The 27,170-nt window shown below is 43.9% G+C and overlaps 2 protein-coding genes and 1 pseudogene across 10 annotated transcripts in view; 2 read left to right on the top strand and 1 right to left on the bottom strand.

The window, feature by feature from the left end:
• OGDH (oxoglutarate dehydrogenase) overlaps window positions 1-4,006 on the bottom strand; it is a 48,163-nt gene extending 44,157 nt beyond the window's left edge. For 3 of the 4 annotated variants that reach the window (XM_081843273.1, XM_081843275.1, XM_081843274.1), the window contains exon 1: window positions 3,737-4,006. In XM_081843273.1, coding sequence (XP_081699399.1) covers window positions 3,737-3,958 — 222 coding nt within the window. In that variant the 5' untranslated portion in view covers window positions 3,959-4,006. The remainder of the gene's footprint in view (window positions 1-3,736) is intronic. The other variant, XM_081843276.1, reaches the window with a different exon arrangement.
• An 11,968-nt stretch (window positions 4,007-15,974) lies between these two features.
• On the top strand, window positions 15,975-26,853 carry LOC309331230 (transcription factor IIIB 50 kDa subunit-like). Of its 5 annotated transcripts, XM_081843335.1 has the most exons (8): window positions 16,031-16,149; window positions 18,034-18,196; window positions 18,383-18,442; window positions 19,123-19,444; window positions 20,327-21,115; window positions 25,077-25,165; window positions 25,948-26,005; window positions 26,757-26,853. In XM_081843335.1, the coding sequence occupies exons 1-5, from the start codon at window positions 16,096-16,098 to the stop codon at window positions 21,033-21,035; spliced, it is 1,308 nt and encodes a 435-aa protein (XP_081699461.1). In that variant the 5' UTR covers window positions 16,031-16,095; the 3' UTR covers window positions 21,036-21,115; window positions 25,077-25,165; window positions 25,948-26,005; window positions 26,757-26,853. The 5 variants fall into 5 exon arrangements, with proteins under 5 accessions (XP_081699463.1, XP_081699461.1, XP_081699460.1 ...); XM_081843337.1 differs by lacking the exons at window positions 16,031-16,149; window positions 26,757-26,853 and adding an exon at window positions 15,975-15,996 and having other exon boundaries at window positions 25,948-26,316; XM_081843334.1 differs by lacking the exon at window positions 26,757-26,853 and having other exon boundaries at window positions 25,948-26,316.
• The window catches only part of LOC309331839 (transcription factor IIIB 50 kDa subunit-like), a 27,349-nt pseudogene continuing 23,009 nt past the window's right edge, over window positions 22,831-27,170 (top strand). The window contains exons 1-4 of the transcript XR_014161620.1: window positions 22,831-22,862; window positions 25,077-25,157; window positions 25,948-26,183; window positions 26,757-26,878. The product of XR_014161620.1 is annotated as a transcription factor IIIB 50 kDa subunit-like (transcript). The remainder of the gene's footprint in view (window positions 22,863-25,076; window positions 25,158-25,947; window positions 26,184-26,756; window positions 26,879-27,170) is intronic.

Here is a 27,170-nt window from a genome sequence, read left to right as displayed (position 1 = left end):
ATTATGCCTGTATAAAGATCACACTCTTGTTATGGGGTGATGCGATCTGCCAGCATAGCAACTTTCTCTTTTGCACTGCCACTGCAGTCTCTTCTCCTCCCATCTGCCAAAGAAACTGACAGAATGCCTGCACAAGCATTTTAGCTTGCTGGGCTCAATATTTTGTTTTACTAATTTGATTCTGGATTTCTATCAACAGTATAATTTTCATTATTTGTATTCTACCCTCCATTTTATGGTTTTCACTTTGTAACACACACCCACACCCACACACACCTATAAGTTCATAAAATAAAACACCATGCGGTATCCTTTACAGTTCTTATTCACAGTCACAACCACCATCGTCACAACGTTCATTGCTCAACTGGAATTACAGATTTCTGTACCAGGTGTGAAGTGTGTTCATAATGAGATGACACTTGAAACCAGATCCCCGTAGGAGCTCGTAGAAGTTTAAATTACTGCAAAATTTTGAAACACAGGCACTTGCTGCAGATGCACATCATAAAAGGAACTCAGCACATCTAACAAACTCAACATAAATGTTTTTTTCTGCTAAGAATCTACACAAACTGGAAGTCAGACAGCCTAGATGGGTTATATATGAGTTCCTGTATTGTTTTTAGCACTCGATTGGGAGCCACCCAGAGTGGCTGGGGAAACTCAGCCAGATGGGCAGGGTTGTTGTTTAGTCGTTTAGTCGTGTCCGACTCTTCGTAACCCCATGGACCACAGCACGCCAGGGTAGGGCAGGGTACTAATAATAATAAATAACAACAACAACAACTTTCAGAAAAACTTCACTGTGCAGAAATATTGGCTATGCAACAGTTAATGATCACTCACTAAACTATGATGAAACTACAGAAATCTTTTTAAAACAAAGCTGGGAATTCATATACAGCTTTTGAAAACAGTGAGCACTTCTTTCGTTCACCAACATTTAAATTATATATGAACAGGACAGTGCAACACATTATGCACTGCTGCTAAAGTTTCCTGCACCAGTTGCACCAGAAGTAATGCACAAAAGTACACATATATACTTTCCAGACAGGGACACAAGGGTGTTTGAAACACCTGTATTACTTTCACACTCAGAATAATTCTGTACCAGTTTCCTGCAGCAATAGTAACTTGTTGTTGTGGTTTAAATTAGTTTAGCTTACCAGGATTCTGTTACCAGTGGCTGCAATGCAGTATGGATTAGCTGAAAAGGAGCTCAGCTGTGAAACTATTAGACTAATTATAGTTGTGTTTTGCCTTGCTCTGAACTGCTTTCTAGCTCTCTGTATCCCATACACCATTTAAGTTGTTCTAGTACTTGTTCTTGATCTACCTCCAATCTGGCCTTATGCGAACCCAGATTATACTGTGCCATTGCCTTGGCAACTGTCCTGTCATAGCTAGTTCTACAGTAAGCCAGCAGTTCCGGTTCTCTATGCAAGCACTCTTTGACCTTCAGACAGGCAACTGGATTTCATTACATGTTATCTCAAGAGACATGGGCTACTTTCCCCGATAAAAGTTTAGAATTCCTAGGTGTTGACAGCATCTTGAGCGGTGAACTCATAGCAGCTCAAAGGTCAGGGCACACACCAATACAATGTCATTATGCTGCAATGTGTACAACCCTGCAGTAGAAAGGTTCTTTCCTATGGGTATGTTCAGCAGATGGGCCTCAGAAGGGCATTTCTTCCAAACGGATGAAAGAAACCAGTTCCAGTAGAGATAAGGATTACAGAGCTTCAGAAACAGGTTTAGCTATGAATCTCAGACTTGCGATTGACCTTCTTTGGTATTTAGGGAATCCAGAAAGCAAGTTACCATAAATATTAGTAAATCACCTCACTGCCATGCCCTGATAGATAAATCTAATGAGCTTATTATAGCTTACTTGCCTAGATATCCATATAGTAGGATATATCTGGTATATTTATGCTTTAATAGAAAAAGAGCAAATAAGACATCTGTGTAATTTAAGAAAGCTAACCTCTAGAGGAGATTTTTACCAAAGGCTACCAAGCAAGTCTCTATTGACAAACTAGTTAACAGAAGAATGTTCTGTCTGTCTTACGCAGAGGGTGCTTAGCTTTTTATAATCTAATACTACCATCTAATGTGAAAACAGAACATACAATTTTTAAAACCAACCCATAATGCAAACTAAAAAGTGCTGGTAACACTAAGCCAGTGGTGGAGTGTCTCCAGGCCACTGGGAACATGTGCGCGTGTACATGGGCGTGCCCAGGGGGAGAGCACAAATGGAGTCCACTGCCGTGATACCAGCTCTGAGCGGCAGCTCCTCTCCACAAGCATTGGTTCCTCCAATGTTGGGAGAGGAGCACCGGGCTGGGACACGCTGCGGGCATTTGCTACACACACCCTCAAAAATCCATGCCCGGGGCCATGGCTCCTCTGGCACTCCCCATGCTGCGCCACTGCACTAAGCACAGAACAGCCAGAGACCAAGGTCAAACAGTCCAGTTGCAACTACACACGTCAAGTAATTTAGCATTTGTTTCCTTGTTTCGGTCTCATACTATTTCACTTGCGTCACATGGGGCTACTGATGAATAACTAACAAATTATTTGCACAGCATTGACAGAAAAAGGGCATCAAGCTGGTTCCCCACCTGAAGGCAGATGTGGAAGCGAAATATGTTTACATGAAACCATGAACATTGCCACACTTTAAAGCTGCATGTCATGGATTATTTATACCAGTTCACTGGTGTTCACTGTTAAATACACAAAGGGGGAATGAATGTTCATTGATGGTTTGGCATAATATAAATTTGCTGAAATGAAGTCAGATGCTTTCTTAAACACATCAATATTTAAGTACACTGAGACAACAGGCTAGCATGTGTGTCTTCTCTGGGTAATTTTTAAAAAAACATTCTATGCTGTCAGCTGTTCTCCACAGCTTGGACAGAAAAAGGTATGTGATAGCAGATTCTGCATCAGATTCTAGAAACTATTTAATACCTCCCATTCCATTATTGGAATGCATTAATTTCTACTGGGTATGTACTATGATCAAAGTATTTTGCACTCTTCTGTATACATGTAGCTACTCCAAAACATGACGTCTTACTTAAAAGGGCTTGGGAGCATGACATTCAGATAATGGATGTACTTCAACTTGTAGCAGAATAAATTAGGAGTCATGTGTAGCTTTATCTTAGCAGAAAACAATGAAGGCATAATTAAAGCTGTTTCTCAAATGTGATAAACAGCTAGCAATATAAGTCACTATTCATGCAGTATGACCAAGTTTAAAATAAGCACACACACGTTAAATCCATGGCTTAAAATGACAGGCACATGAATGTGGTGGTTATTTACACTATAAACAGAACTGTTCCTATACAAAAGGAGACTTGTCTCAATTACTTCAAAAAGGAACATCAACAGCAGCTCAGCAATTCCTCAGTGGACATCCAAGAAGAGGAGTTCATCCTTCTTTATATCCATGCCAAAGCCAAGAAGATTCCTTAGGGGGAAGGCGGTCATAAACTTTCCAAATTCATTCTGATGTTGATTCTCTCAGTGCTATTCTTTGTCAGCCGAGCCATTTCAATTTTTGCACAACTGAAACTGACTGGATTCAGAAGGTTTCCAGGTTCTTCTTCAAGTTGGAGCTCACTCTGACAAAATGCACTTACCTGAAGACATGAGAACCAAAGTGTAGAAGAACAGGCTTTATTCTAGGGAGGCTGCTCCTTACCTTATGTACACTTTTGGGATTTTCCAACCAAGCATAGTACATTTCCTCCACATAGTTTGAACTAGTCCCACTCAAAAATGGCTCAGCAGCAACAGGTGCACTGTAGCACCTGATTTGTTGAAACGTCCTTGGCGCTGCTGGCTTGTTCTGAGAAATTGTCTTAACAGTCTGTGAGGCTGTCAGAGGCCTCAGTTTAGTAGCACAAGTCCTTAAGTGAAACATTTTTGTTATGAAGCAGACGGGCAGCAGACGGGCTCCTGTTGGGAAAGAAGAAATAATGATTCAGTCATAAAAAATGCACAGGTTGAAAAGATAATCATTCATCTGATTAATCATGTTTATCTGTTGCAATATCTATACTAAAGTTCCATAGCAAAGTTAATATCTTGATGTTCACTTAGTACATCAGTAGCAAAGTAGGACAAGCTAAAACTTGCTGCTGGAGAAAAGGAATGAAATGTACAATCCCTTGCACAGTTTAGTACACTGTTTTAAGATGCTTTAGTCTTTGTTGTATTGTGATCAGTGACACAGGAACACTTTAGACAATTTAAATTCCAGATAAAGGGATAAAGTCAAGCATTATCATAGTGAATGACCGTGAGAAACACAACTTCTAAAATAAACTCTGGAAGATATAGCATCTACTCAGGCAGAAAAGAAGCCCTGCAGGATCAGATCAAGAAACTATTTAGTTCAGCATGTTACTTCCAACACTGGCACACCCTGTGCTTCCCAGAGAATAAGAAGCTGCTTTATACTAGATCAGATGTATTGATCTCGCTAGTTCAATACTGTCCAGTCTCACTGACATCAGCTTTCCTAGATTTGGGGCAGAACTCTTTCACAGCCCTGCCATTGTTTAACTGAAGAAGCTAGGCACTCAAGTTGGCATATGTGTATCAAAGTTGCTGGCATTTAGTTTCCACAGCCTGAGGTTCTCTCCTGTCCCAACATTTTCCACACAGTGCTAGAAACTGAGATATAAAAGCTAGGAGCTAAATGGCACCTTAAATCTAGATTATGGGCGCAACAACAGAATTTCTAGGCTTTTTTATAACATGAACTGCAGCTAAAATTCATGTTCATTTTTCACATGGTCTAGTCCTTCCCCTGCCCACCCCCCAATATTCTTAAGTGTTTCTTCTCCAGTCTTCAGAGAGTAGCTGGAAGTGGGGAGGCAAAAAAGGGCCTTCTTTCCTTCCACTCTGCAGTTTTAATCTGAAATCTTTGATGCAGTACTGCGCCCAGAGCTCAAAAACTGCTCGCGCTAATGAAATTCCTGTCACAAAATTCGCCTAGAACAGTGGGAGTTTGGAATACTGTTTCTACGTTATCAGCCCAAGTTTTTCCTGCAAAGGCAATATGGATGTAGTTATTGTAAAAACACCATACTACCCCTCAGAATGCATTCCACAGTTCTCTGCTTACATCAGCAAGGTCATCACAATGTCAAACTTTGGAAGATCCAATCACTAGGACAGGAAACCAAGTGCAGTAGAATGCTCTTTGAATCAAATAATGCTGAGCAATGAGGAAGAGCAGAGTAGCCAATAATGTATTTAACTAATTACGCCTTTAAAGTCTTCACTATTCTACTGACAAGACCTGCATTTTGAACAGCTTTGTTTTCTAAAAGGTGGAAAGGAGCAAAGCAACCCACGCTGGACACAGATTAATTTTGAAGATTTGCTCCTTAAGAATAGCTCTCTGCCAGTCTGAAAGTAGATTATTACTAATGGCATCTACAGAACGGTATTCATGTAACATCTTTAGGGTAACAAAATACAAAACAATTTAATTAATGTAATAATGAAAACTAGCTATTTTATTCAGTAACCCTGCTTGAACAGGAAACAAAAAGGGAAACATTTTATGAAGATAACTGTAGCATAGATTCTGATGCTGTACAGTGGTACCTCGGGTTAAGTACTTAATTCGTTCCAGAGGTCTGTTCTTAACCTGAAGCACCACTTTAGCTAATGGGGCCTCCTGCTGCCGGAGCATGATTTCTGTTCTCATCATGAAGCAAAGTTCTTAACCTGAAGCACTATTTCTGGGTTAGCGGAGTCTGTAACCTGAAGCGTATGTAACCTGAAGCGTATGTAATCTGAGGTACCACTGTAAATGATTTCATACCAGTTTTAAGATGAGAAATGCAAAACATTGAACAATACCCTGCTACTATAAGATTTACAAGAAAGAGGTTCAGTTACATAAATTCTTATTGGAGGCATTACTCCATTTCTAGTTATCAAACACAAGTTTTACTAGCATAGTGTTCACCTCTTCCTTTAAAGCCAATTGTGCCTGTATAATTCACCCAAAGTAATTATACTCACAAATCATTGCTTAGTTTAGACAAACTGTACAGCTAGGATCTCAGTCTGTGGAATCTTAGGAAAGGGGTTTGAAGATTGGTTTAAATTTTAGGATTAAAGGAGTGAGGATGGTGTGGAAGAAGTGGAAGAAACTGCATGGATAAAGAAATGAAGGACTACCAGAGTACTTCCTTCCGAGTAAGAATGTGTGGCTTCCTTTTGATATTGGTTAAATAACACCAACAACAAGTGTCACAATCTCATTCAGTGTACTATTTATTTATTTATTCAATAAAATTTATATACTGCTTGATTGCAAAACAACAGAGGCAACCTCAAAGCAGTTTTAGAACAATGATACTTGGTCACTTTACATAGTGCTGGAACAAGATGTGTCAGCAGTGCATGGCAAGAACAAGTTCTTTTTATAGAGTGAGGAAGGGCAGCACAAAGTCAAAGAGCTAGAACTTTTCAGCAGCATAAGATATGCTAACAAGTTGCATAAAGTCAATCCAGCCATCCAGCGGTTCAATAAACTTTGTCACAGATTGACCCATGGTCATTCTGCCCTCCTTATTCAACTAAATAGTTTCCATATATGATACTTCTGCAACTTTCAGAGTTGTATGCATTAATTAGGGTAGAAGATCACTAATAATGACTTCCTGATTTGAAGATGTTTCTATTTTTCTAGTTACGGTACACTTATGGTATTCAACTGTGTCAGGGTCGATAGAAGTTTTTTAAAACTTTTAAGTGGAACTTAAAATGTAAGTCACATTGTATCAAATTCAGATCGACTTTAAAGAACTTACATTTACGGTTGATGTCCATTTCACGTGGGGTATTCATTCCCACCCCCTGCCCCCCCAGTGGGGCGTATATAAATGCAGCACACCCTGCCCTTTTTGTGAAGTGTTCAGTGACGTTTTCAGGTCACTTCCGGGTTCGGTGCCGATCATGCATCTTTTGGACACACATCAATCAGTTCTTGTCTATATCTCATAAATTGAATCAATGATCAACCAAGCAGAAAAATTTGAGATAACGTCCCCAATTTTTAAATGCTGCACAAATATCAGTACTTTAAAAACAAACAAACAAACAAAAACTCCCCTGCTTTTCTATGAAAAAGAAAGCACTTAAAATCCCTTCCCTTTACAGAACTAGGTTTATGATTCTTTGGATCCTGCTATAAGTACATGACCTATTTGGTGCCCTTAAACATATAAAGGTAAAGGTAAAGGTACCCCTGCCCGTACGGGCCAGTCTTGACAGACTCTGGGGTTGGTGCGCCCATCTCACTCAAGAGGCCGGGGGCCAGCGCTGTCCGGAGACACTTCCGGGTCACGTGGCCAGTGTGACAAGCTGCATCTGGCGAGCCAGCGCAGCACACGGAAACGCCGTTTACCTTCCCGCCAGTAAGCGGTCCCTATTTATCTACTTGCACCCGGGGGTGCTTTCGAACTGCTAGGTTGGCAGGCGCTGGGACCGAGCAGCAGGAGCGCACCCCGCCGCGGGGATTCGAACCGCCGACCTTTCGATCGGCAAGCCCTAGGCGCTGAGGCTTTTACCCACAGCGCCACCCGCATCCCTAAACATATAGATGAAGCTAAATAAATAATTATTTTCCTCAGCTGCTCCTTGCTTCCAAAAGATATGGTAAGTGCGTAACACACACGAGCTATTTGATAAAAGGGTTTTTTTAAAAAAGTAATCACTTTTATTAGTTGCAAGACAATCTTTTTTGTTCTTGCACCCCACTTAGCAAGCATTCGTATTCTGAGAATTATGACTTACAAAACTGAAACCTTTGTTTTTAAAGAGGGTGTGTGTACTTACATACAAACAAAATAATAATTTAAATTCGTGATTTAAACCCATGTTTCCATAATCTGGTAATAACTGAGCTGCGCTTTTCCTGGCTAAGCTATTTAGAATGATGAAATTTATCTAAGCCAGGAACAGCTAACTTATTTTGTGTGCTCTTGAACAACCGCAGTGTTTTCCCGCCTTACAACTTGGCTTCAACTGTCCAGCACAAGCTGAAAAACACTTGGGCACCCATCTCTCTGTCTTCACAAAGGCCTCTAGGACAATTTCTAATTTCCTGATATGTTGATATGAGTGATCTTATGAAGAGCCCCCCACCACCTACCACAGCTTTTGTGAAGTTGGCTGGAGAAACATCCCAACCCAGACCAAAGTAGCCCCAACTAGCTTCACAAAGGTGGGGAGGATCTTCATGTGGATATTTAGCCAGGAATATGCTTTTCTTCCGTATCATGGCTGAAAAAACTCAATCTAGTTTACCCCCCTAAAAAGAAGTCTGAAGATTGTAATGTATGTAATAGTTATACTGACCTTTTAAAACTATATTCTTGCAGCTTCTAGAAGCCATCAATGCGAGTTATCTGGGAATATTTGAATAAACAACCAACCACTAAACAAGCCAAACTTTGTTTAGCGATTGGTTAAGTAAAATAACAGCCACTGGTTAAGCAAGAGGTTGGTGCTATGATACATTATTTAGAATATTTATTCTAAAGATAGTGTTGAAGTATCAAGAATGTGCCAATGAGCCAACAAAGGAGTGGCAGCCTACCTTTTAAAAACAAAGTGTACAAGTTCAGTGAGTTCTCATCTCTTGTATGGTCAATTCACAGATAAGAGAATCAAAAAGGCTAGTGTACCTCCACACTTTAAATGGTAAAGGTAACTACTGTAAACTGCAGATTCCTGCAGCAAATATAAAGAACACACAGTACATGTTCCTGAGACCCCTCAAATAGGCAGATGTTTCCCAGTGGATGTACACAGGTGTTCGAGGACACTTTATTTCAATGTTTGCTGCAAGAAACACTAGTGTATGTACAGCAATTATGCTTGTCATGTAAATGTACTCTTATAGAAAGAGAATCTGGTGCTTCAGTTTTACTTCACTCACTTAGGTTTTATTACTCAAGTCATTTTGTAGTGCTCTAGTCCTCACTGATGTCCAGCAGGACATGTCTCTTATATGGATAACAAATTATGGTGAAAGAATAATGCTCTCCCGCTATTTTATCTCCCATAATACCTATTTTATAACAAATTCTGTGTCCATGCAGAAATATATTTGTTAGGATTTCTTTCAAAGCTCTGCATCTGAACAAAGAACTCACAAGTCCCTCTTACTGAAATGTGTTAACTTAAAGAGTTATAAATTTCATGGAGGCTGGACACAGGAACAAATGCAACCCTCTACTATCAGCTCAGAGTGAAACTTTTCAGAAAACTCTATGTCCAAATTCCTTCCTTCCACAGATCTGCTTTTGAGCAAAGATGAGGGCTCAGCTTTTCTTCATCCCGGAAATGGGGGGGGGGGGGGCTGGAGAGGGAGAGGAGGAATTTGCAACTCCTTGTAGGATACTCCTTGATAACCACCTCAACCACTAATCCAGTATAATGTATTAGCTGGAAGCATTCCTGAGAGGCCTGAATATTTAAAAAATGTGAAAGTTGGTCATGTAACCAGAAGCTGATATGTGTCAACCGCAGAGGCCTTGGTATATTTGCCAAATATACACTAACATTAGGCTGTTATGAGAGCAGGAAAAAATACTTCAGCCCAAAGTTGGAAGTATGGTTTGTATGAGAAATCCCTAGTTTTGGCTATCTAAGAACTAACTGAAAACTGTCACAGAACTGACAGAAAAGTTTACAGCAGCACCTAAATAAACCCCCGAATTCAAGATCACATTGTACATTGCTTACAATGCTTCATGAAACATCTTTTAATCAACCGAATCAGGATGGGAAATGCCAAGTCAACAGATTTCTTCTGACATATAGAACTCTATTAAAATTTTGACCACAGATGCAGAAGGTGGCTGACTCCTCAGACTGAATTATTTCTGAATGTTAAAAGAAGGCCTTCATCTCAGCACAGGGCATCTCAGCTGATCATAGCTATGATGGGAAAGTGCATTATGTGACAACTTCCTTCTCCATATCTCTAGGTACTGGGCCCCTCTAAGCTCAGAGGAAGAAGTCAAATGCAGGGTTCCCAGACTTATAGTGGTTTGTGAGCATGAAACTGGGGAAAGCCAGTTCAAATCTGTACTTAGGCATTAAACTTATTAGGCAAAAAACATAACAGCTGAAAAGGAAAAATAATAATCAATGACTACCTATTCACTTCCAAACCCCATTTAAAAGGCTGGTGCTCACTTTTAAAACCCTAAAACAGTTTGGAACCCAAGCACTTCATGCCTGCTCCCATACCAGCCTGCCTTCATGATAAGGTACCGGTAATTTGCCAATGACCTTCTCCAAATGCCACCTCCAACAAAGGGTAGTTACAAAAGAGGCCTGTTTGTCAGTTGGCACCCCAGCTACAGAATGGACCAGAGGATGGATGTGCTGGGGGAAAAACAAAACCTGTATCACCATGTTCATTACCCTTGCCTAACCATGCTACAAATCACATTTCAGGAGGCGGTTTGGGGATGGGGTGGGGTTGGTGACTGAACAAGTCTACAACCCTGTGCGCCCACCTGGAAACAGGTCGTGCAGCGAGAACACAGTGGGGCTTACTGAAGAAGCTCATACCAATAACAAACTTAGTTGGTCTCTAAGGTGCTACTGGAAGGGATTTTTTTTTTTAAATTTTGTTTCGACAGTGGGACTAAAGCAGGCATGCACAGGAGTGTGCTGAAAAAAAGAAAACCTTTAGTAGTCCAAAGTACCTTTTTTTTCTTTTCCCTTTTCTTTTTAAGAAAATCGTTTTTTTCAAAGGGTAGCTTTCAAAAAAACAACAAAAAGGGCTTGAAGCACCCAACCCCCCCCTCAAACCACCCGTCGTTGTTTCCCACCCCCGCCCTCTAATGCAGACGTAATAGCCCTTGGCTTCATTGTCCGGGGTTTGAAGAGGGCCGCAAGCCCAGAGGCAAGGCAACCAGGCACCCCCATATCCTCTCCACGCCCTCTAAACCAGCGCGCTCGGCTAACACAGGAAACGAGGCAGGTCGGGAGAAGCCGGCAGCCGCCCGAGCCTCCCTCTTCTCTCTTCCTCGCAGCCGCCCAGAGAGAACTCAGGGGAGTCCCGGCTTGGCGCGCGCTCCGGCTCCCACGTGGGCTTGAGGGGGGAGGGGGCACTCGCGCTCTTCCCGTCACCCCCTTCTCTCTCTCTCTCTCTCTCCCCACCCCCCGCTCGCCCGCGCGACCACGGCCGGTCACCCCATTCCTAACAGCGTCGCGCCAAGGACACTTCGCTCGGCCAGGAAAGGCGGCGGCGGCGGCGGCGGCGGCCCTCCTCACTTAGCCTCGCCGCCCCCAACTCCCCTCAGAAACCAAGGCCGCGCCGCCTCAGGCCCGCCGGAGCCCCCGCCATCGCCCCTCGCCCCTCTCACAGGCCGTTACCTGCCAGCGCCTCGACGTTCTTCCCCCGCCTCACGGGCTCTGAGCTGCGCTTGACAGCGCCAGTCGCTGGCCCCACCCCTGCCGTCCGCCGCGCGCGTCACCCGGGCTGCGTCACCGCGCCACGCCGGTCCGGCCTCGGAGAGACGAAACGTGCAGAGCTGCACCTAAGCGCTGAGTTTCTGAGCCCGTCACTCCTGTAACTCTCCAGGTTCAGATCACCACCCCCGGACCACGGGCCCGGGGATGGGGCTGATTTTTGGGGGGTAGGGGCGGGTAGGGGTAGGAACAGTATCTTGAACGCCCTAAATTCCCTGCTCCTGGTCTGGTTTCGGATGTTATGCCCGGCATTGTATTTGTGTAAGCTGTCCTATGACTTGCGCAAAGGGTGGGGATCTGATTAATTAATCAATTAAAATCAGTCAGTATTTTACTAATAATTATTTAAATTTATTAACCACTATTATTAGTAGTAGTAGTACTGCATCCAGTGGGGCTCCCAGAAAGTGTAGTTAATTACTTAATTACTTAATTAGTGCTGCAATCCAAAACTACACTTTCTGGGAATCTGGATTCAGTATTATTATTACGATTATTGAAATCTTTATTCGTTCCTCTCCTTTCAGAAGTGACCATGTAAAGCCGCTTTATAGAAGCACCAAAACCAAGTATCACAAGCAACCCATGAAAGAACCTCAAAGCCCCCGTAATAAGACATTTCTCGACGGGTTTCTATGGGCAGCTCTGAAATTCTGCCCAGGAGAAAGATTAAAGCGTGGATTCCAATGACAGCCCGGAAATGCCATGGATAAGTCTACCCTTTTTTCATCTCCGTGGAGCCAACCCGCTCCCTCCGATTGATCACATGAGGGGAAAACAAAAGCCCCTCCTTCCTTTCTCTGCTCCCCGCCAGATCCGCAGTTATAGAGGTAGAAACAACTTTGAGGGATTCCTGAACCCTCATTTACGGTACTGCAGCGCGCTCAGGCGTAACTCCTGCTGTGTTAAATGGTGCTTACTTTCTGCAAACGATCTCAGGAGATCTCTCTTGGAATCAGCCCCTCCTGCAGGATCTGCATCGTGTCGAGAAGGATACTGGGGGCGTGAGACTTGGCTGCTGCAAAACGCAGCGGCTATATTGTTTACTATTATTTTTTAAACGTACTGTATTTTTATTAAAGATTTTCTTGATTTACAGAAGTATGTGCAATGTTTCTCTCTCGTATTTTTTCCATGTAACATTTTTACAAATCAGTTTCATTTTGTTGAGATATTAGGAAGAAAAAGGGGAAATGGGTGGGGGTGGAATTGGGTGGCGATGTTTCTATTTTACTTTAAGTAGAGTTTGGTGTCAGCGTTAGTGGTTATATTGTTGATGCGAAACAGATTATTGCCAACACATGACTGATGCTCAAAAGTTTACAATGGCTGCCCATATGCTACCTGGGCAGGTTCAAGGTCCTAATTTATAATGCCAAATTCCTGTAACCACCAAGGGCTTTCCAGTATCTCCTTAAAGACCCACAGCGTCCACACATAAAGATTGCTTTCAGGAAAATGTGCATATATTGTTTTATCACACTATATTTGCATGCCACTTTTCCTCCAGACAGTTCAAGGGTAGCATTGCACAGCGTCTCATGCTGTCTTCACGACAACCTTGCGAGGTAGGCTGGGCTGGAGAGGTAGCGACCGCTCAAAGGCACCCAGTTCCGTGGCAGCCAGGCTGGGTTTTTCGAATCGGGACCACCAGGCTATAGGGCTGCAGCCTTGCAGTTCAATGCCATCCATGCACGTCTCCTAAGGAGTAAGTAAGCCTAAGGAATAGCTGTGACCTGGCCGCCGCTTCTGCTAGCCCAGACTGCAAAAAGAGCCCCGATGTCTGGGCTGTGCACAAAAGAACCGTCGGCCTAGGTGGCGCCTCGCCTGCCCGGGCCGCTCACCTTGTCCTGCCCGCCGCGTCCTCACGTGACTTGATCCCGCGAGCGTGGGCTCCAGTTGCAGCCTCTTGCTGGCACGCGGCGGACTTGCCAAAGGGGTGCGGCCGCTGCTGCAGCAACAACTGGTTTCGTGGGCAAACAGAGCTCCCCGCCTTGCACAGCAACCTGCCTGGCCTTGTTTGCTCCGAGTCCCGGGCAAGGCGGCCTCGCCCCATCGTCCCAAAGCGACTTTCTTTTTCCCCCCCCCCATAAGAATATTTATTAAAGTTTTCAATAATAGTACAATAAAAATCAAAAAGAGGGAAAAAAAGAAAAGAAAAATAACAAAAATACAAAAATGAAAATAATTAAAAGCACACAAAAATTCCATTACTTATTTCCATTAACTTATTTCCCAGACCTCCTCATACCTCCCTTTTTTGTATTCCAATTCAGATTGTTAGTTCAGCAAATCCTTATCAATAAATTTTAACTTAATTCTAAACCTTATTTTCCATATTCTCTTGGGGCATTACAGCTGGAAACCACTTAGTTTCTATCCAACATCATTCTAACATTCATTAATTTTGCAATATTTCTATAAGTAATCTTTAAATTTCTTCCAATCTTCTTCCGCCGACTCTTCTCCCTGGTCTCGGATTCTGCCAGTCGTTTCTGCCAATGTCTCAAAGCGACTTTCGACCTCCCCCACCCCCTCTGGCGGCCAAAAAGATCAGACACGATATAGCAGTGAACTGTAAGGGATACGCAGAGATCTAAATAGAGACTATTATTTTTACGGCACAGCAGCATCCCATTTTGTGGATTTGTTTGTGATTCAGATTTGTCATGACAAATGGCTAGTACAATAAAGTTATTTGGATTGGAATGGCTAGCTGGCTTATTTTGGCAAGAGCCACAATCATTTCCAACAAAACTAATGCTCAGGCCACAGTAAGCGGGTTTCTCTTAAGTTGCCACAGAATTTGTCCCCCCCCCCTTCTTTCTCCAGGCCTACGTGGCTGCTGTTCTGGGTTTGATTTCTTCTTGATGAGCCAGTTATTTTCATGAGGATTCTGTACTAGTTATGATTTTCGTTATTTTTATATAAGGCTACAACCTGTGTCAACGTGGCTAGATCTGCAGAGTATGTCCCCCTGCCCTCCAAGATTTCAAGCATTGCTTAAATGAGAACGTTTTTGAATTTGTTGTATTCTGAATGCCCATCACTGCTGCACTCTCATAGATGCTGTGTGTAGCAGCATCTTAGAGCTTCAGCTGTATTTTGGAATTTTGGGGTCCCCTGCTGCAACAAAAATCAGATTTAAGCTGGTTAACACCTTTTTCCAATGGACAAATGTATAGAAATGTGATGTAGCAACTTTTAGGGAGAGCACCAAGTGTAAAGTAAGGGCGCCATCTCCTGGTTTGAGTATTGCTCATCCATATTTTGTTCATAATAACGTAGCATTAAATTCCCTTGTGTGCAGTGCATGGCTCATAACTATATGGTGTGTGCATATGTAAGTTTCTATAGTCCTCCATTCCTTCCTATGAGGGTTGCTGAAGGTTGAGGGCTTGTGCAAGTTAGGCTAGGAATAGAAGAGAGTGTCTTGTAATACTTTTCTTGGAGATGCCACAGGTCCCATAGCACAGATGTGCAATCACATCCCCACAGTAAAACTTTCAGGTTCCACTTGCTGTTGGAAGAATTGTTGTTTACCCATGTTTTAGGTTTACCAAATGTTTTAGGTTTTAGCTGTTTGACTGTTAATAAACATCAGTTCCCCCAAAGTGGAAGCATTTTGCTGCTAGGATTATTTTATCAGGTCTGGGAAATGTGGTGCCAGTTTCACAACCACAGCATGCGCAACTGCACAGCACTGAAGCTATTATCAAAGTGCTAAATGATCGGTCTGATTGTTCTATCCAGAACATGACAGTATTTTGACATAGCACTCTTGAAACACCCTAAAAGAATAGGGCAGAAACTTGCTCTCTGCTTCCCTAGAGGGCAAGACTAGATTTAAGTCACAGAAAGGTAGATTTTGGTTGAATCCAGATTAAGGCTACAACCAGAGTCAACATGGCTAGATTTGCAGAGTATGTCTCCAGTCCTAAGTGTTGATATTAATATTTCCCCCTGTTACATAAGGAGCTGGTGTCTCACCCACTCAAAAATCTACAAGTATTCCAAGGGGAACTTACTTTAAATGAAAAATGCAAAGGAAAGATCAGGAAAGATGGAGTGAAAATGAGGCAAAGGGAGGCTGCTAATAGACGGTTTACTACAAAGATGGAAAAGGAAGTCTTCAGCTTTCCTGGTGTTGTTGTTGAACTTCAGCTCATTCCCGTTGATCTGACAACCCCTCAGTCCAGACCCAAATGCTCCAGCCTTGGCGAAAAGGCTGGCTCGCCGCATCTCTGACGCCCTCGAGCTGAGCGGCTCCGGCGGAACCTTTGTCCTGCGCTCCCTTGTTTCTTTCCGGAGGCCGCTTAGCGTTGGAGCGCGTCTGGGCCCGATTGCTCCGTTGCCATGGGGATTGCCCGGAAGGAGCGTGTGCCCTCTTGAAAAAGCTCCCCCGGCTTTTTCCGGTGTTGCGAAGGCGGCGGCGAGAAGGTCAGTCAGTCCGCGGAAAGGGGGAAAGAGGCTCCTGGGAGGCTGTCTAGGAGCCAGGCCGGGTTTTTTTGGGGGGGTGGGGGGATTTTTTGGGAGGGCATGCAACCCGCGAGCGGCGTGGGCAGAAACCCCCTTCCAACTACCGCTAATTCTGTGAGCACCGCCATCAATCCTCCTCCTCCTCACCATTGTTATGGATCATGGATTTAGGGGACTCAGAGTCCCATGGGGAGTTGGGAAGCAAAAGCCAAACCCCAATTTTTACATGACCATTATCGAAATCACACAAGTCAGTTTCCAGTTCACCTCTCCTCCCCTTTCCCGCACTCCAGGTTGCCCTGGCGTCATTCACTTGCCTTTAGGAGCCTCTGGAGAAACAAAGGAGGAGCTTTCCACAACAACTTTGTCTCCGTGCCCTTTTTTAAAATTAAGAAGCACTTGTTTAGTGAATGGCTGTGGGGCAAGTCTTGCCAGGCCACCAGAAAAGTGTTCGTGATGCTAGGTATATTCTTATCACCAAACTCTAATAGAAATGCTGGTGGTGCTTCAAATGCGAGAGGAAAAACTGCAAGCCCCACATCCTGGCTCCGTCCACTCCCACCCCCACCAACAGTCTTTAAATACAGTAGTTTCCAATGACAAGACAGGATCAGGCCCTATGTAATTTGAGCTGAGTACTTTGAGAGCGTTTCCTTCCCCTCCTAATCAAAGCTGCATTCTGCATATCAGAACTGAAGACAGAGCCCCCACAAATCTCTCGTAGTCTTTGTAGCTGTTTCAGAAATGTAAAGCTGTACTGTAGAATTCTCAGACTGATTTTATGATGATACTTTTCAAATGTGAGAGTATGGTAGGCCTTCAAGCTAGGCGACACCTTGATTTTGAGGGAAATAAAAAGACTTTGTTTTTCTGTCTTCTCCATACTTTGTGTCCTATTATGTCTTCTAACATCCTGGCAGTGACTGTGGTTTTTGAATAGAATTTGATATACTTTAATACTTAGTATTGAGGGATGCAGGTGGCGCTGTGGGTAAAACCTCAGTGCCTAGGGCTTGCCGATCGCATGGTCGGCGGTTTGAATCCCCACGGTGGGGTGAGCTCCTGTTGTTCGGTCCCAGCTCCTGCCCACCTAGCAGTCCGAAAGCACCCCTAAGTGCAAGTAGATAAATAGGTACCGCTTTATAGCGGGAAGGTAAACGGTGTTTCCATGTGCTGCGCTGGTGCTGGCTCGCCAGAGCAGCTTCGTCACGCTGGCCACATGACCCAGAAGTGCCCCCAGCCTCTTAAGTGAGATGGGCGCACAACCCTAGAGTCGGACACGACTGGCCCGTACGGGCAGGGGTACCTTTACCTTTTTAATACTTAGTAAATGGTAAAAAAATCAGCAATTCTGTGGGTAATTCCAACTGGTTAGGTTGATACTATTCTTTGAACCTCCCTGAACGCCCTAGGTATAGCATGGTATATAAACTCAATTAATAGTAGTAGTAGTAGTAATAATAAAGGTAAAGGGACCCCTGACCATTAGGTCCAGTCATGACTGACTCTGGGGTTGCGGCGCTCATCTCACTTTATTGGCTGAGGGAGCCGGTGTACAGCTTTCCAGGTCATGTGGCCAGCATGACTAAGCCGCTTCTGGCAAACCAGAGCAGCGCACGGAAACGCCGTTTACCTTCCCACCAGAGCGGTACCTATTTATCTACTTGCATTTTGACGTGCTTTCGAACTGCTAGGTTGGCAGGAGCAGGGACCAAGCAACGGGAGCTCACCGTTGGGATTCGAACCGCCAACCTTCTGATCGGCAAGTCCTAGGCTCCGTGGTTCAACCCACAGCACCACCCGCGTCCCTTAGTAGTAGTAATACAACCAACTAATTTCACAGAGTTGTGAGAAAAAAAATTGGGTGGGGAGAGAACCATTATACCACCTTGAGCTCTTCAAAGGACAGGTGGGATATACAGTAAATGTAATACATGGAAGTAATTAAATAATACCAAAATATCAGTGACCAACTGTGGACCTGATTTATGCTTTCAGGCTGCTAAGATGTCGAGCCAAAAGAAGTGTCCAGACTGTGGCTCCTTGGAAATTGTAGAGGACTCTCATTATGCTCAGAACCAGCTGGTGTGCACAGACTGTGGCTTCATTCTGACTGAAGGGCTTCTCACAACCACATATGCTGATGAAGAACATTTACAAGGTGAGGCTAAGAATAGCAAAATAGCTCAAAACTCTTTGTATCTTACAAAGACATAGGATTTGAGATACGACTTGCAAGCAGTTCTCAAATATAGACAGGCCCTACACCATTCAACAGTTTAAAAATGGGTGCATGTTTGAGAGCTTGGACCAAAGTTTGGCTGATATCTGTGTTTTTATCTCATAGAAGTCACATATTCGCGGAGTACTGGTCAGAATGAGCAAACGAGCCGTTGTGTACAGCAAGGTACGTATTCTGCACTACTCTTCTGATGCTTTGTGGAAATGAATGTGCCTGTCATCCACAAGAGCTGCATTGTTCCACTTTCTAAAAGCAAAGAGAAATTTGCATTTTTAAAACAGTCTTACCTATTTGTTGTGGGACCAACATCAAAACAACCTATTTTAGAGTTTTAGAGGTGCATAGAGTCCACAGTTCAGTTTGATTGCCTGATCAAATCTCAGCTGAATCATTGACAGACTGGTTAACCCTGGACCAGTCTGTTTCTGTTACCATTAAATGGCCATTATAATTGTGTGTGCAGCTGCAAAAAATAAAAATCGATACATAACTAAAAGCCAAATTAAAATCAAATATGAAGTTGAAACAGCAATACTAACAGCCATTCTCAATTAGAGCCCCCAAAGACTTTCATTTAAAAAAGTTCTCCATAATATCCAAAAAAAGCCAAAGTAGGCTTGGTTTGGACACTCCAGTTACACTACCACAATTGAAAATATGTTATCCATGATTGCCACCCATCTAACCTCTGAAAGTGGGAGCATGTGAAACAGAGCCTCCACAGATTATCTTAGTATATGGGCAGCTTCATACAGGCAAAGACCTACCCTGCGGTTAGATTTGTCACTGATAAATGTTTATGTGGAAACATTTCTTAAGTACTGCTGTGGTATTTTCCCCCACAGGAGTCAAACGTGTTCGGGATCTCTGCAAAGTTCTGCGCCTTCCTTCTCTGTTTGAAGATACAGCCGTGACCTATTACCAGCAGGCAATCAAACGTCCCTGCTTCAGTTTAGTCAGCTTGGAGAAGAAGGAGATGCTTGTGGGCTGTTGCGTCTTTGTGACCTGCCGCCAGCACAACTGGCCCCTGACCATGGGCACAGTCTGCCTGCTGCTCTATGGAGACAAGGAGTTGTTTGCCAAGACCTATCTATGCTTCCTGAAGGAACTGGCACTGGATGTGCCTGCTCTCAGCTTGATGGATATGGTGAAAACCCACCTCAACAGGTATGTGCCCTTTCCTTGACAATACTTCTCAAAGTTGGTGTGCAGTTTCCATCGTTCAGAGACAGTATTTACAAGTATCATACGGACTGTGTGGTATATTGATTGGAAGGCCGATGAAACAGCAAGCTTCTTAAAGTTCAGCAGGGATGGATGTGGTCAGTGCTTGGATGTGGGAACCCAGTGTGTGCTGTGTGCTTCCATCATGGAAGAAATGGGTATTTTCATATGTGCATGTATACTCCAACTCCCTGATTTCTGAGATTTCATCTGAGGCACTTCAGGCAGTTCCAGGCTTTTTTCTTTAGCCACAGGGGCAGCAAACTTCCTTTTTTAAACAAATAATTCTCAGAATTGTGAATTCTGCTCCTGCTACCAATCCCGTAATTGCTTGGAAATCCTTCCTATTATTATTAAGGGCAAGAAGCCAGCCAACAAACAGAATTTTGTTGAGCACAAGTTAGGAATAGTGTACCGTATTTTTTGCACCATAACACTCACTTTTTTCCTCCTAGAAAGTAAGGGGAAATGTCTGTGCGTGTTATGGAGGAAATGCCTACGGGTGGCATGCCTACGGATTTTCCTCCTCTAAAAGCTACGTGCGTGTTATGGTTGGGTGCGTGTTATAGAGCGAAAAATACGGTAAATTCAGCGCTGTCCACATAGTGCTGGTTAATGGAAGATGCTTGCCTTTTTGATTCAAGCTGCTCAGCTTGCCTTTTTGGTGTCCTTGGAAAATGCAGGGCCTTCTGCCCTTTGCCCTTTCACAGGATGCTTTATTTTGCTCATGTCCCTCTTTCATCTCTTTGTCTTCTCCATCCTGCCACATCTCCCAACCCAAGGCAGTCTGTATCTAAATGGCTTGTTTGATTTTCATCTTTCCAGCTTCAAGATTTTCCAGAATTCACCCAGCGTCCCGACAAAGTTTGTGGAAGAAAAGGAGCAGCTGGTGGCAAGGACTATCCAGATGGCGGAACTTGCCAGCGACACGTGGCTGGTGACCGGCCGGCACCCCATCCCTATAGTGACAGCAGCAGCCTTCCTGGCTTGGCAGTCTCTCCGGCCTGTCAATCGCCTCACTTGCACCCTTTCTCAGTTCTGTAAGCTTGCTGGTATGGAGGCTCCCCGGCCAGCCCACCAGAGACTGAAGGAGCTGCATAACATCCTCCTGCAAATGGCTTCTCAGCTGGGCTGGTTGCGAGGGCTGAAAGTGGACCGTCGGAGCGTGGCAAAGCACATCGGTGACCTTCTGCGGCACCGCCGTGTGCTTCTACAGGCTGCCTTCCGCATCGTGGATACTACGGAAGACCGTGACCTAGAAAACTCAGCAGCTGCGCCGCTGCAGCTAATAGATGAGAGCGCTGCAACAGTAGAAGAGGCCTCCCTTTCAGGAGAGAAGCAGAAGTTCAGCAAGCGGAAACCTTTGCTCCCACCCTGCGTCTTGAACCCCGCAAAGAGGCTACGAGCTCCTGAGCTAAGCCTTGAAGATTCTGCTATCACTGGGGACGAGCCCATTTTAGACAGTGAGATAGAGCAGTATATCCGGACGCCAGAAGAAAAGGAGATGTTTAGCAAGGCTCAAGCGTGCCTGTGACCTCGAAGCTGCAAGTGATTCAGATAGGCTTGCAAGCAATAGCCTTCAGATACATATTTTGCTCTAGGAGGCTTAGTTTGGTAAGAATAGAGTATACACTTCCAAAGTTAATGCTAAATACATTACTTCTGGTGAATGAGCCATCATAACCACTAGAGGATTGTGAAAATTTGTGTCCTGGGCTTTTTAGACTTGTCTACTTATGTACTGTCTGAAGCAAAGGGATTCATTGGTTCCCAGATGTGATTCCCCCCCCCCCGCTCTCCTGTCCCACTAAGAATCTCCCGCATCCTTCAGGCATGGCTCCCTCCACCCTACTGTGGTAATAATTAAAGACAGGTTTGGGCGGCATGGATAACTTTGGTTACTGGTAGGGACCACTAGGAACTAGTTGGCGAGGTTGTGTGATTATTTTCCTTCAACTCTGAGAAGAGGTATAGGAAGTGGCCACATTGCAGTGGTTTGCATGCTGTTTAGTAATAATAATAATAATAATTTATTATTTGTACCCCGCCCATCTGGCTGGGTTTCCCCAGCCACTCTGGGCGGCTTCCAACAAAGATGAAAAATACACTAAAATGTCACATATTAAAAACTTCCCTGAACAGGGCTGCCTTCAGATGTCTTCTGAATGTCAGGTAGTTGTTTATTGCTTTGACATCTGATGGGAGGGCATTCCACAGGGCGGGCGCCACTACCGAGAAGGCCCTCTGCCTGGTCCCCTGTAACTTGGCCTCTCGCAGTGAGGGAACCGCCAGAAGGCCCTTGGAGCTGGACCTCAGTGTCCGGGCAGAACGATGGGGGAGGAGACGCTCCTTCAGATATACTGGACCGAGGCCATTTAGGGCTTTAAAGGTCAGCACCAACACTTTGAATTGTGCTCGGAAACGTACTGGGACCCATTGTAGGTCTTTCAAGACCGGTGTTATATGGTCTCGGCGGCCGCTCCCAGTCACCAGCTGCCGCATTCTGGATTAGTTGTAGTTTCCGGGTCACCTTCAATGGTAGCCCCACGTAGAGCGCATTGCAGTAGTCCAAGCGGGAGATAACCAGAGCATGTACCACTCTGGCGAGACAGTCTGCAGGCAGATAGGGTCTCAGCCTACATACCGGATGGAGCTGGTAAACAGCTGCCCTGGATACAAATTTGACCTGTGCCTCCATGGACAGCTGTGAGTCCAAAATGACTCCCAGGCTGCGCACCTGGTCCTTCAGGGGCACAGTTACCCCATTCAGGACCAGGGAATCCTCCACACCTGCCCGCCTCCTGTCCCCCCAAAACAGTACTTCTGTCTTGTCAGGATTCAACCTCAATCTGTTAGCCGCCATCCATCCTCCAACCGCTTCCAGACACTCACACAGGACCTTCACCGCCTTCACTGGTTCTGATTTAAAAGAGAGGTAGAGTTTAGGACAACTTTTGGTGTAAAGATTGGCGTATCTCTGGGTGAGAAGTAGTATCCACTCTTGAAGGGTTGGGTGGAGGCAGTCAGCCAGCCTGAGCAACAAATACCTCTTTGAGTTGGCGTTTGACTTGAATGAGTGTTTGCCTGGTCTACTTATGGTCTTCATAGTTAGGCATGGGAGAGTGGAAGAGAAGTGTGAAAATCTAATTGCAAGTTGTTTCAGACATGCATGCTTTAAACCTAGATCCAGAAGAAAAAGTTGTGGCTTTGCAAGCATCTCTTTATAGAACATGGTATGGTGGTTCCTGAACATCAGACCCATGTCACAAGATAGGTGGTGAGGCAGTCGCTCTGATTAATGGAGCTGCTTAGTTAATTTTTGTCCCTACATGCACACGGTGAGGAGAGAGCGAGCGGACGAGTGAGCGAGGGGCCTCGGTGGAGCTCCTGCTGCCAGGGGCAGTCTACCTGCCGGGGTGCAGGTCGCATGCGCGGAGGGAGGGAGGGGGCTGGTGCCAGGCGCTGCCCAGAGAGGCCTCCTAAATATGACCCGTTGCATCTGATGTTCGCTCCTTCTTTATTTAGGGAGTCATAGCAGGACTTCTGAAGGAATGCGGATAAGGGTATGCTTTAACTTCAAAGGGAGAGAGGAAATGCGCCAGAGTGTTGTGGTCAGTGTATCATTACTTTCGGGTTCATTACTTTGTCCAGTTCCAGTTGCTGCATTTTAAGGAGGAGATAGACAAACTAGAGCAGGAATCTTTCTTGCTGTGGGGGGCCAAAAACTTTGACATGTGGGTGGGGCAACCAGCATGTAAATCACATTCTGCCATTGTGACATCAAAATGTTGGCAAATGGGTTGTCTTGACTACCTCCCAACATAAATTGTGTAGGGTTCCATGTTGGGGTTCCAGAGTGCAAGGGGCTTTGGCAGTGTTATGCCTTGTAAGCCTCCCTGCATTGCTTCTTTCCTTCTCTTATGTCAGAGATCCAAAGGAGCTTCACGGAATTGCTTTCAAAGCCCTTGGCAAGCCTTCAATGAGCTGCAGCTTGGACAGTAGGAGCCATGGTTGAATGGGAGCCTACTTTAATGGCATCCCTTATTGGGCAGGTGAGCGTGGCTTCTCCAGAATGGCCTCATGGGCAACTGGGACTGGTGGGTCACGTTTGGTCTGTTAGCTGGAGGTTCTGCACCCCTGAACTACAGCATATTCCAAAGATGGTGAGGAGTCTGGAAACCAAGTCCTATGAGGAACAGTTGAAAGAGCTGGGCATGGTTATCTTGGAGAAGCAAAGGCTTTACAAACAAGCCTGTAATGCAGATTAGTATTATTCCCATCCTGATTTGTGTAATATAACCACTTTGTAAGTTCACTGCAAAAGCAATATTCAATCCAGGTTCCTAGGTAGCTTTTAAGCCACATTGTGCTGTTCAAGCAATTTATCTAGTACTGTCAGGTGAGCTGTTGGGGACGTAGCTCTATTGGCCAGCAATGATATTTGAGTTTCACATCTGAAGAGCAATAGATTCAAATATAAATACTGATAAAATAAGTAATGTGCTATAGTAATTTTCCACCGATGCCTGCTTCCATAGCTATTGTAGAACAAACCCTGCCCTTAAAATGTGTTTGTGCACCATGATTCTTGGCTATCTGTGTTAAGAGTACAAAAAGCAACCATTTGTAAGAATGCATAATACCCTTCTGTTTGGCAAACATATTTTTAGACTGAGCTAAACATCCTCGTTTTTAAAACTGTAAGTCACAGTGTATTACAAAAACAGTGTTTGTAAAGAACTCTTTTAAAATTGTCTTACTGTGAATAATGGCAGCTCTCATACTCAAATATTTAACGTAACAAGTCCAGCAGGCTTACCAAGTTTACTTTGGCAGTCTTGACTGCTTTATACAGCCATGATAAGTATTCAAAGTATGTTAGAAACAAATGTCTTGTTCATAACACTTTATTGTTAGACTAAACAGCACAAGTCAGAGTTGAAGCACTTTATTAGTTTTACAGATGAAAATTGGGGCTTCAAGGTTTATGTCGGAATCTATCAATTAAGAGGTAGCTCACTAATCAACACCGCACCCTTAACATGTGGACAGACAATGCAAAGATGCAATTCAGACCAGTTAATATTTTTTCGTCTGAAGGCAGGGAGATCTGAAATGTGGATGAAACTGTTGCCAGATCTCAAGACTGGATGCTTATGTATAAAACAGAAACACTTCCCTGTACTGAAAGAATTAGATGTCAATGAGATTATTTCTGACAGGCCTTTTCGCTGATGTGGTAGTACTGTATGTGCTTTTTGTTTTGTTTTTTAAGGGTAATCTTTTAGCCATGCAATAACTTCCTGTAGTTTGCCTAGAAATAGTTTCACCATGCTATCCGCTGTTTTAGGAAATTGGGCCAAATGATGAGCTTTTAAAATGTGAATATAGAACATCGCTCACTTGTGTTCTAGTGCTTTCCCTCCTCTAGTTCTTCTCTTTTGTTTCCTTTCCTGTTTTGATATGTTTGCTTTTAAGGCATGCAATTTCCTGAAAATATTGTCGGAAAATTCCATATTTTGGGAGAAATAGCATGCTTTCCTGGTAATGACTTTCTCCTTTTCTCTCTTTCTAGCTCTGTATCCTCTCCTGTATCCAGCTCCGTTCAAGACTGTTCGGCAGAATTTGTCTTGGTTCATGTGGTGCCTTTCAGGGAGTAAGAAGGTTGGACACACTAAGATGGCTTGCTTCTTGGGTTTTAGTGCAGAAACAGTCTCTTCTACAGAGTTCCTCTGACTGTTGATACCTTTTCTGCAGATGCCTTCATGGCATAACCTGAAATGGACAAGGTCATGCTGTGGAGCTCTTATACCATAACTCATGAACTAGTAAGGCTTGCTGATGTTGCATGATACCAGAGCATAACAGCACAGGTTAGGTGGAGCTGTTAAGCGATCATGGGACTCGGCTTAGTAGCAGAGCCTTTCCTGTGTCTTGCTGCAAAATTATATGAATATTTGGGGGAACCCATTGCCCTAAACAATGGATAAATTTACAGAACAAAATTAACCCTTTCTTGGCATGGTTCTCATTGATCCTCTGGGGGAGGCCCCAGAAAGCAATTCTGGAGAAACACCTGTTTTGTGAGGGTGCTTATAATTATTACATGATTGTAATCCCCTTTATTGAACCACACTTCCAAGGATTTAACAGAGAACCATGAAGCTCTAGACAAAGTCTGTAAATATGTGACACATGACACATTTTATCTGGCTTTGAGGTCCTGTGACAGAAAAGATGAAATTGAAATTGCTGGCTAAATGCCACTAATATCAGTCTACACACCTACCTGGCATTTTGCTTACACAGAGAACCTGACTCTGTTTAGCTTGAACTGAAAATTAACTATTTTATACGTAACACACCCTGAGACCTTGTGGGGAAAGGGTGGGTAGGAAATATTTAAGCCCCTGATGCTGAACCTTTGCTGTTCTTTATTTGTACAGATGGTACAAGCTTCACTCCAAACCAGGAAAGAAGGAAAAAGAGAGAGATGAGATTGAGGTGGATATCCAATTCATGAGGAGCAACATGACAGCCAGCATGTTTGATCTGTCCATGAAAGATAAGTCACGGACACCATTTGGCAAGCTGAAAGACAAGCTAAAGGGGAAACGAGGCAATGGATTGCCAGACACAGCTTCAGCTATTGTTCCAAGCATTAGTCACTCCCCGGCTGACAGTGAGGAAGAGTCAAATGAGAAAGAAAAGAAAAAAATCAAAGGTCAAGACCTTATTCTCAAATGTTTTAACAGTTGTGTAATTTACAAAGTGTGCTAAGTAGTAAAATGTGCCATTTTTTACAACTTTTTCTTTATAATGCTTAAAGCTGGACTTCTTGTATTATTTAAAGGCAGTGCTTGGAAGCTGTGAAGAAACAGAAGTGTCTTCATGATTGTGCTTAATAGTTGTAAATGAGTAGGGTGCAGGTGGGTCTCAGTGGTCCCCAACCTCAGTGGACTGCTGTTGTTAAGAGCCATCAGTTGATCTAGGGCTGGATTAGGTATTAGTATTTTCAGTAGTATGGGGACTTGGGCTCTCACTATTCTGATGCTGATTTCTTTCTTTTCCGAACCCTCCACAAATGAAGATAACCTGCTTTATCCACCTTCCACCAAATCTCATAAGAGAACAGGTAGTGCAGATAACAAGCAACTAAACCAAATCTCCTCCAGTAACACCAAGAAGGATTTTCAGTAGGACTGTATTGGGACTTGTGCTCTCACTATTCTGATGCTGATTTCTTTCTTTTCAGAACCCTCCACAAATGAGGGTCACAGAAGAGGTCATAGCTCAGATGAGAGCAGCACTGCGGACCTCCGAATCACAAAGGTATCCTTGAACCCTTTTGATAACCAAAATGAAGCCGATATAAAGGTAATTTAAGATATACTATATTTTAAAACCTAATTGGGTGGTCTGTGCCCTGAGTTAGGAAGCTTGTAAATTTATTGGCAGGATTAGACACACTGCAAAGGAGTATAGTCGTTTGGAGACAGAAATGTGTTCAAGTTTTCTAGGTGTACAATTCCCCCTGCCCCTGCTATCCTACCCATCTGGGCAATTTTCTGAGCCTTTTACTGACACAAGTTTAGATCTGTGAGTGGGTATGAATTCCCCAGGCTCAAAACTTGCTATGTTCACCGAAGGACATTGGCCTGAAAGGGAT

This window comes from Podarcis erhardii, assembly GCF_964252035.2.
Source record: "Podarcis erhardii genome assembly, chromosome: 16".
Classification (NCBI taxonomy): domain Eukaryota; kingdom Metazoa; phylum Chordata; class Lepidosauria; order Squamata; family Lacertidae; genus Podarcis; species Podarcis erhardii.
The sequence above is the reverse complement of the archived record's forward strand: the minus strand, read 5'-3'. Positions and strand labels throughout refer to the sequence as shown.

Excerpts from the sequence above, each read along its gene's own strand:
- LOC309331230 (XM_081843335.1), top strand. The coding sequence starts at position 16,096 with ATGCAACCCGCGAGCGGCGTGGGCAGAAACCCCCTTCCAACTACCGCT. Across the intron at positions 16,150-18,033 it reads TTCCAACTACCGCTAATTCT|GCTGCTAAGATGTCGAGCCA; the intron begins GTGAGCACCGCC and ends TTATGCTTTCAG. Across the intron at positions 18,197-18,382 it reads TGATGAAGAACATTTACAAG|AAGTCACATATTCGCGGAGT; the intron begins GTGAGGCTAAGA and ends TTTATCTCATAG.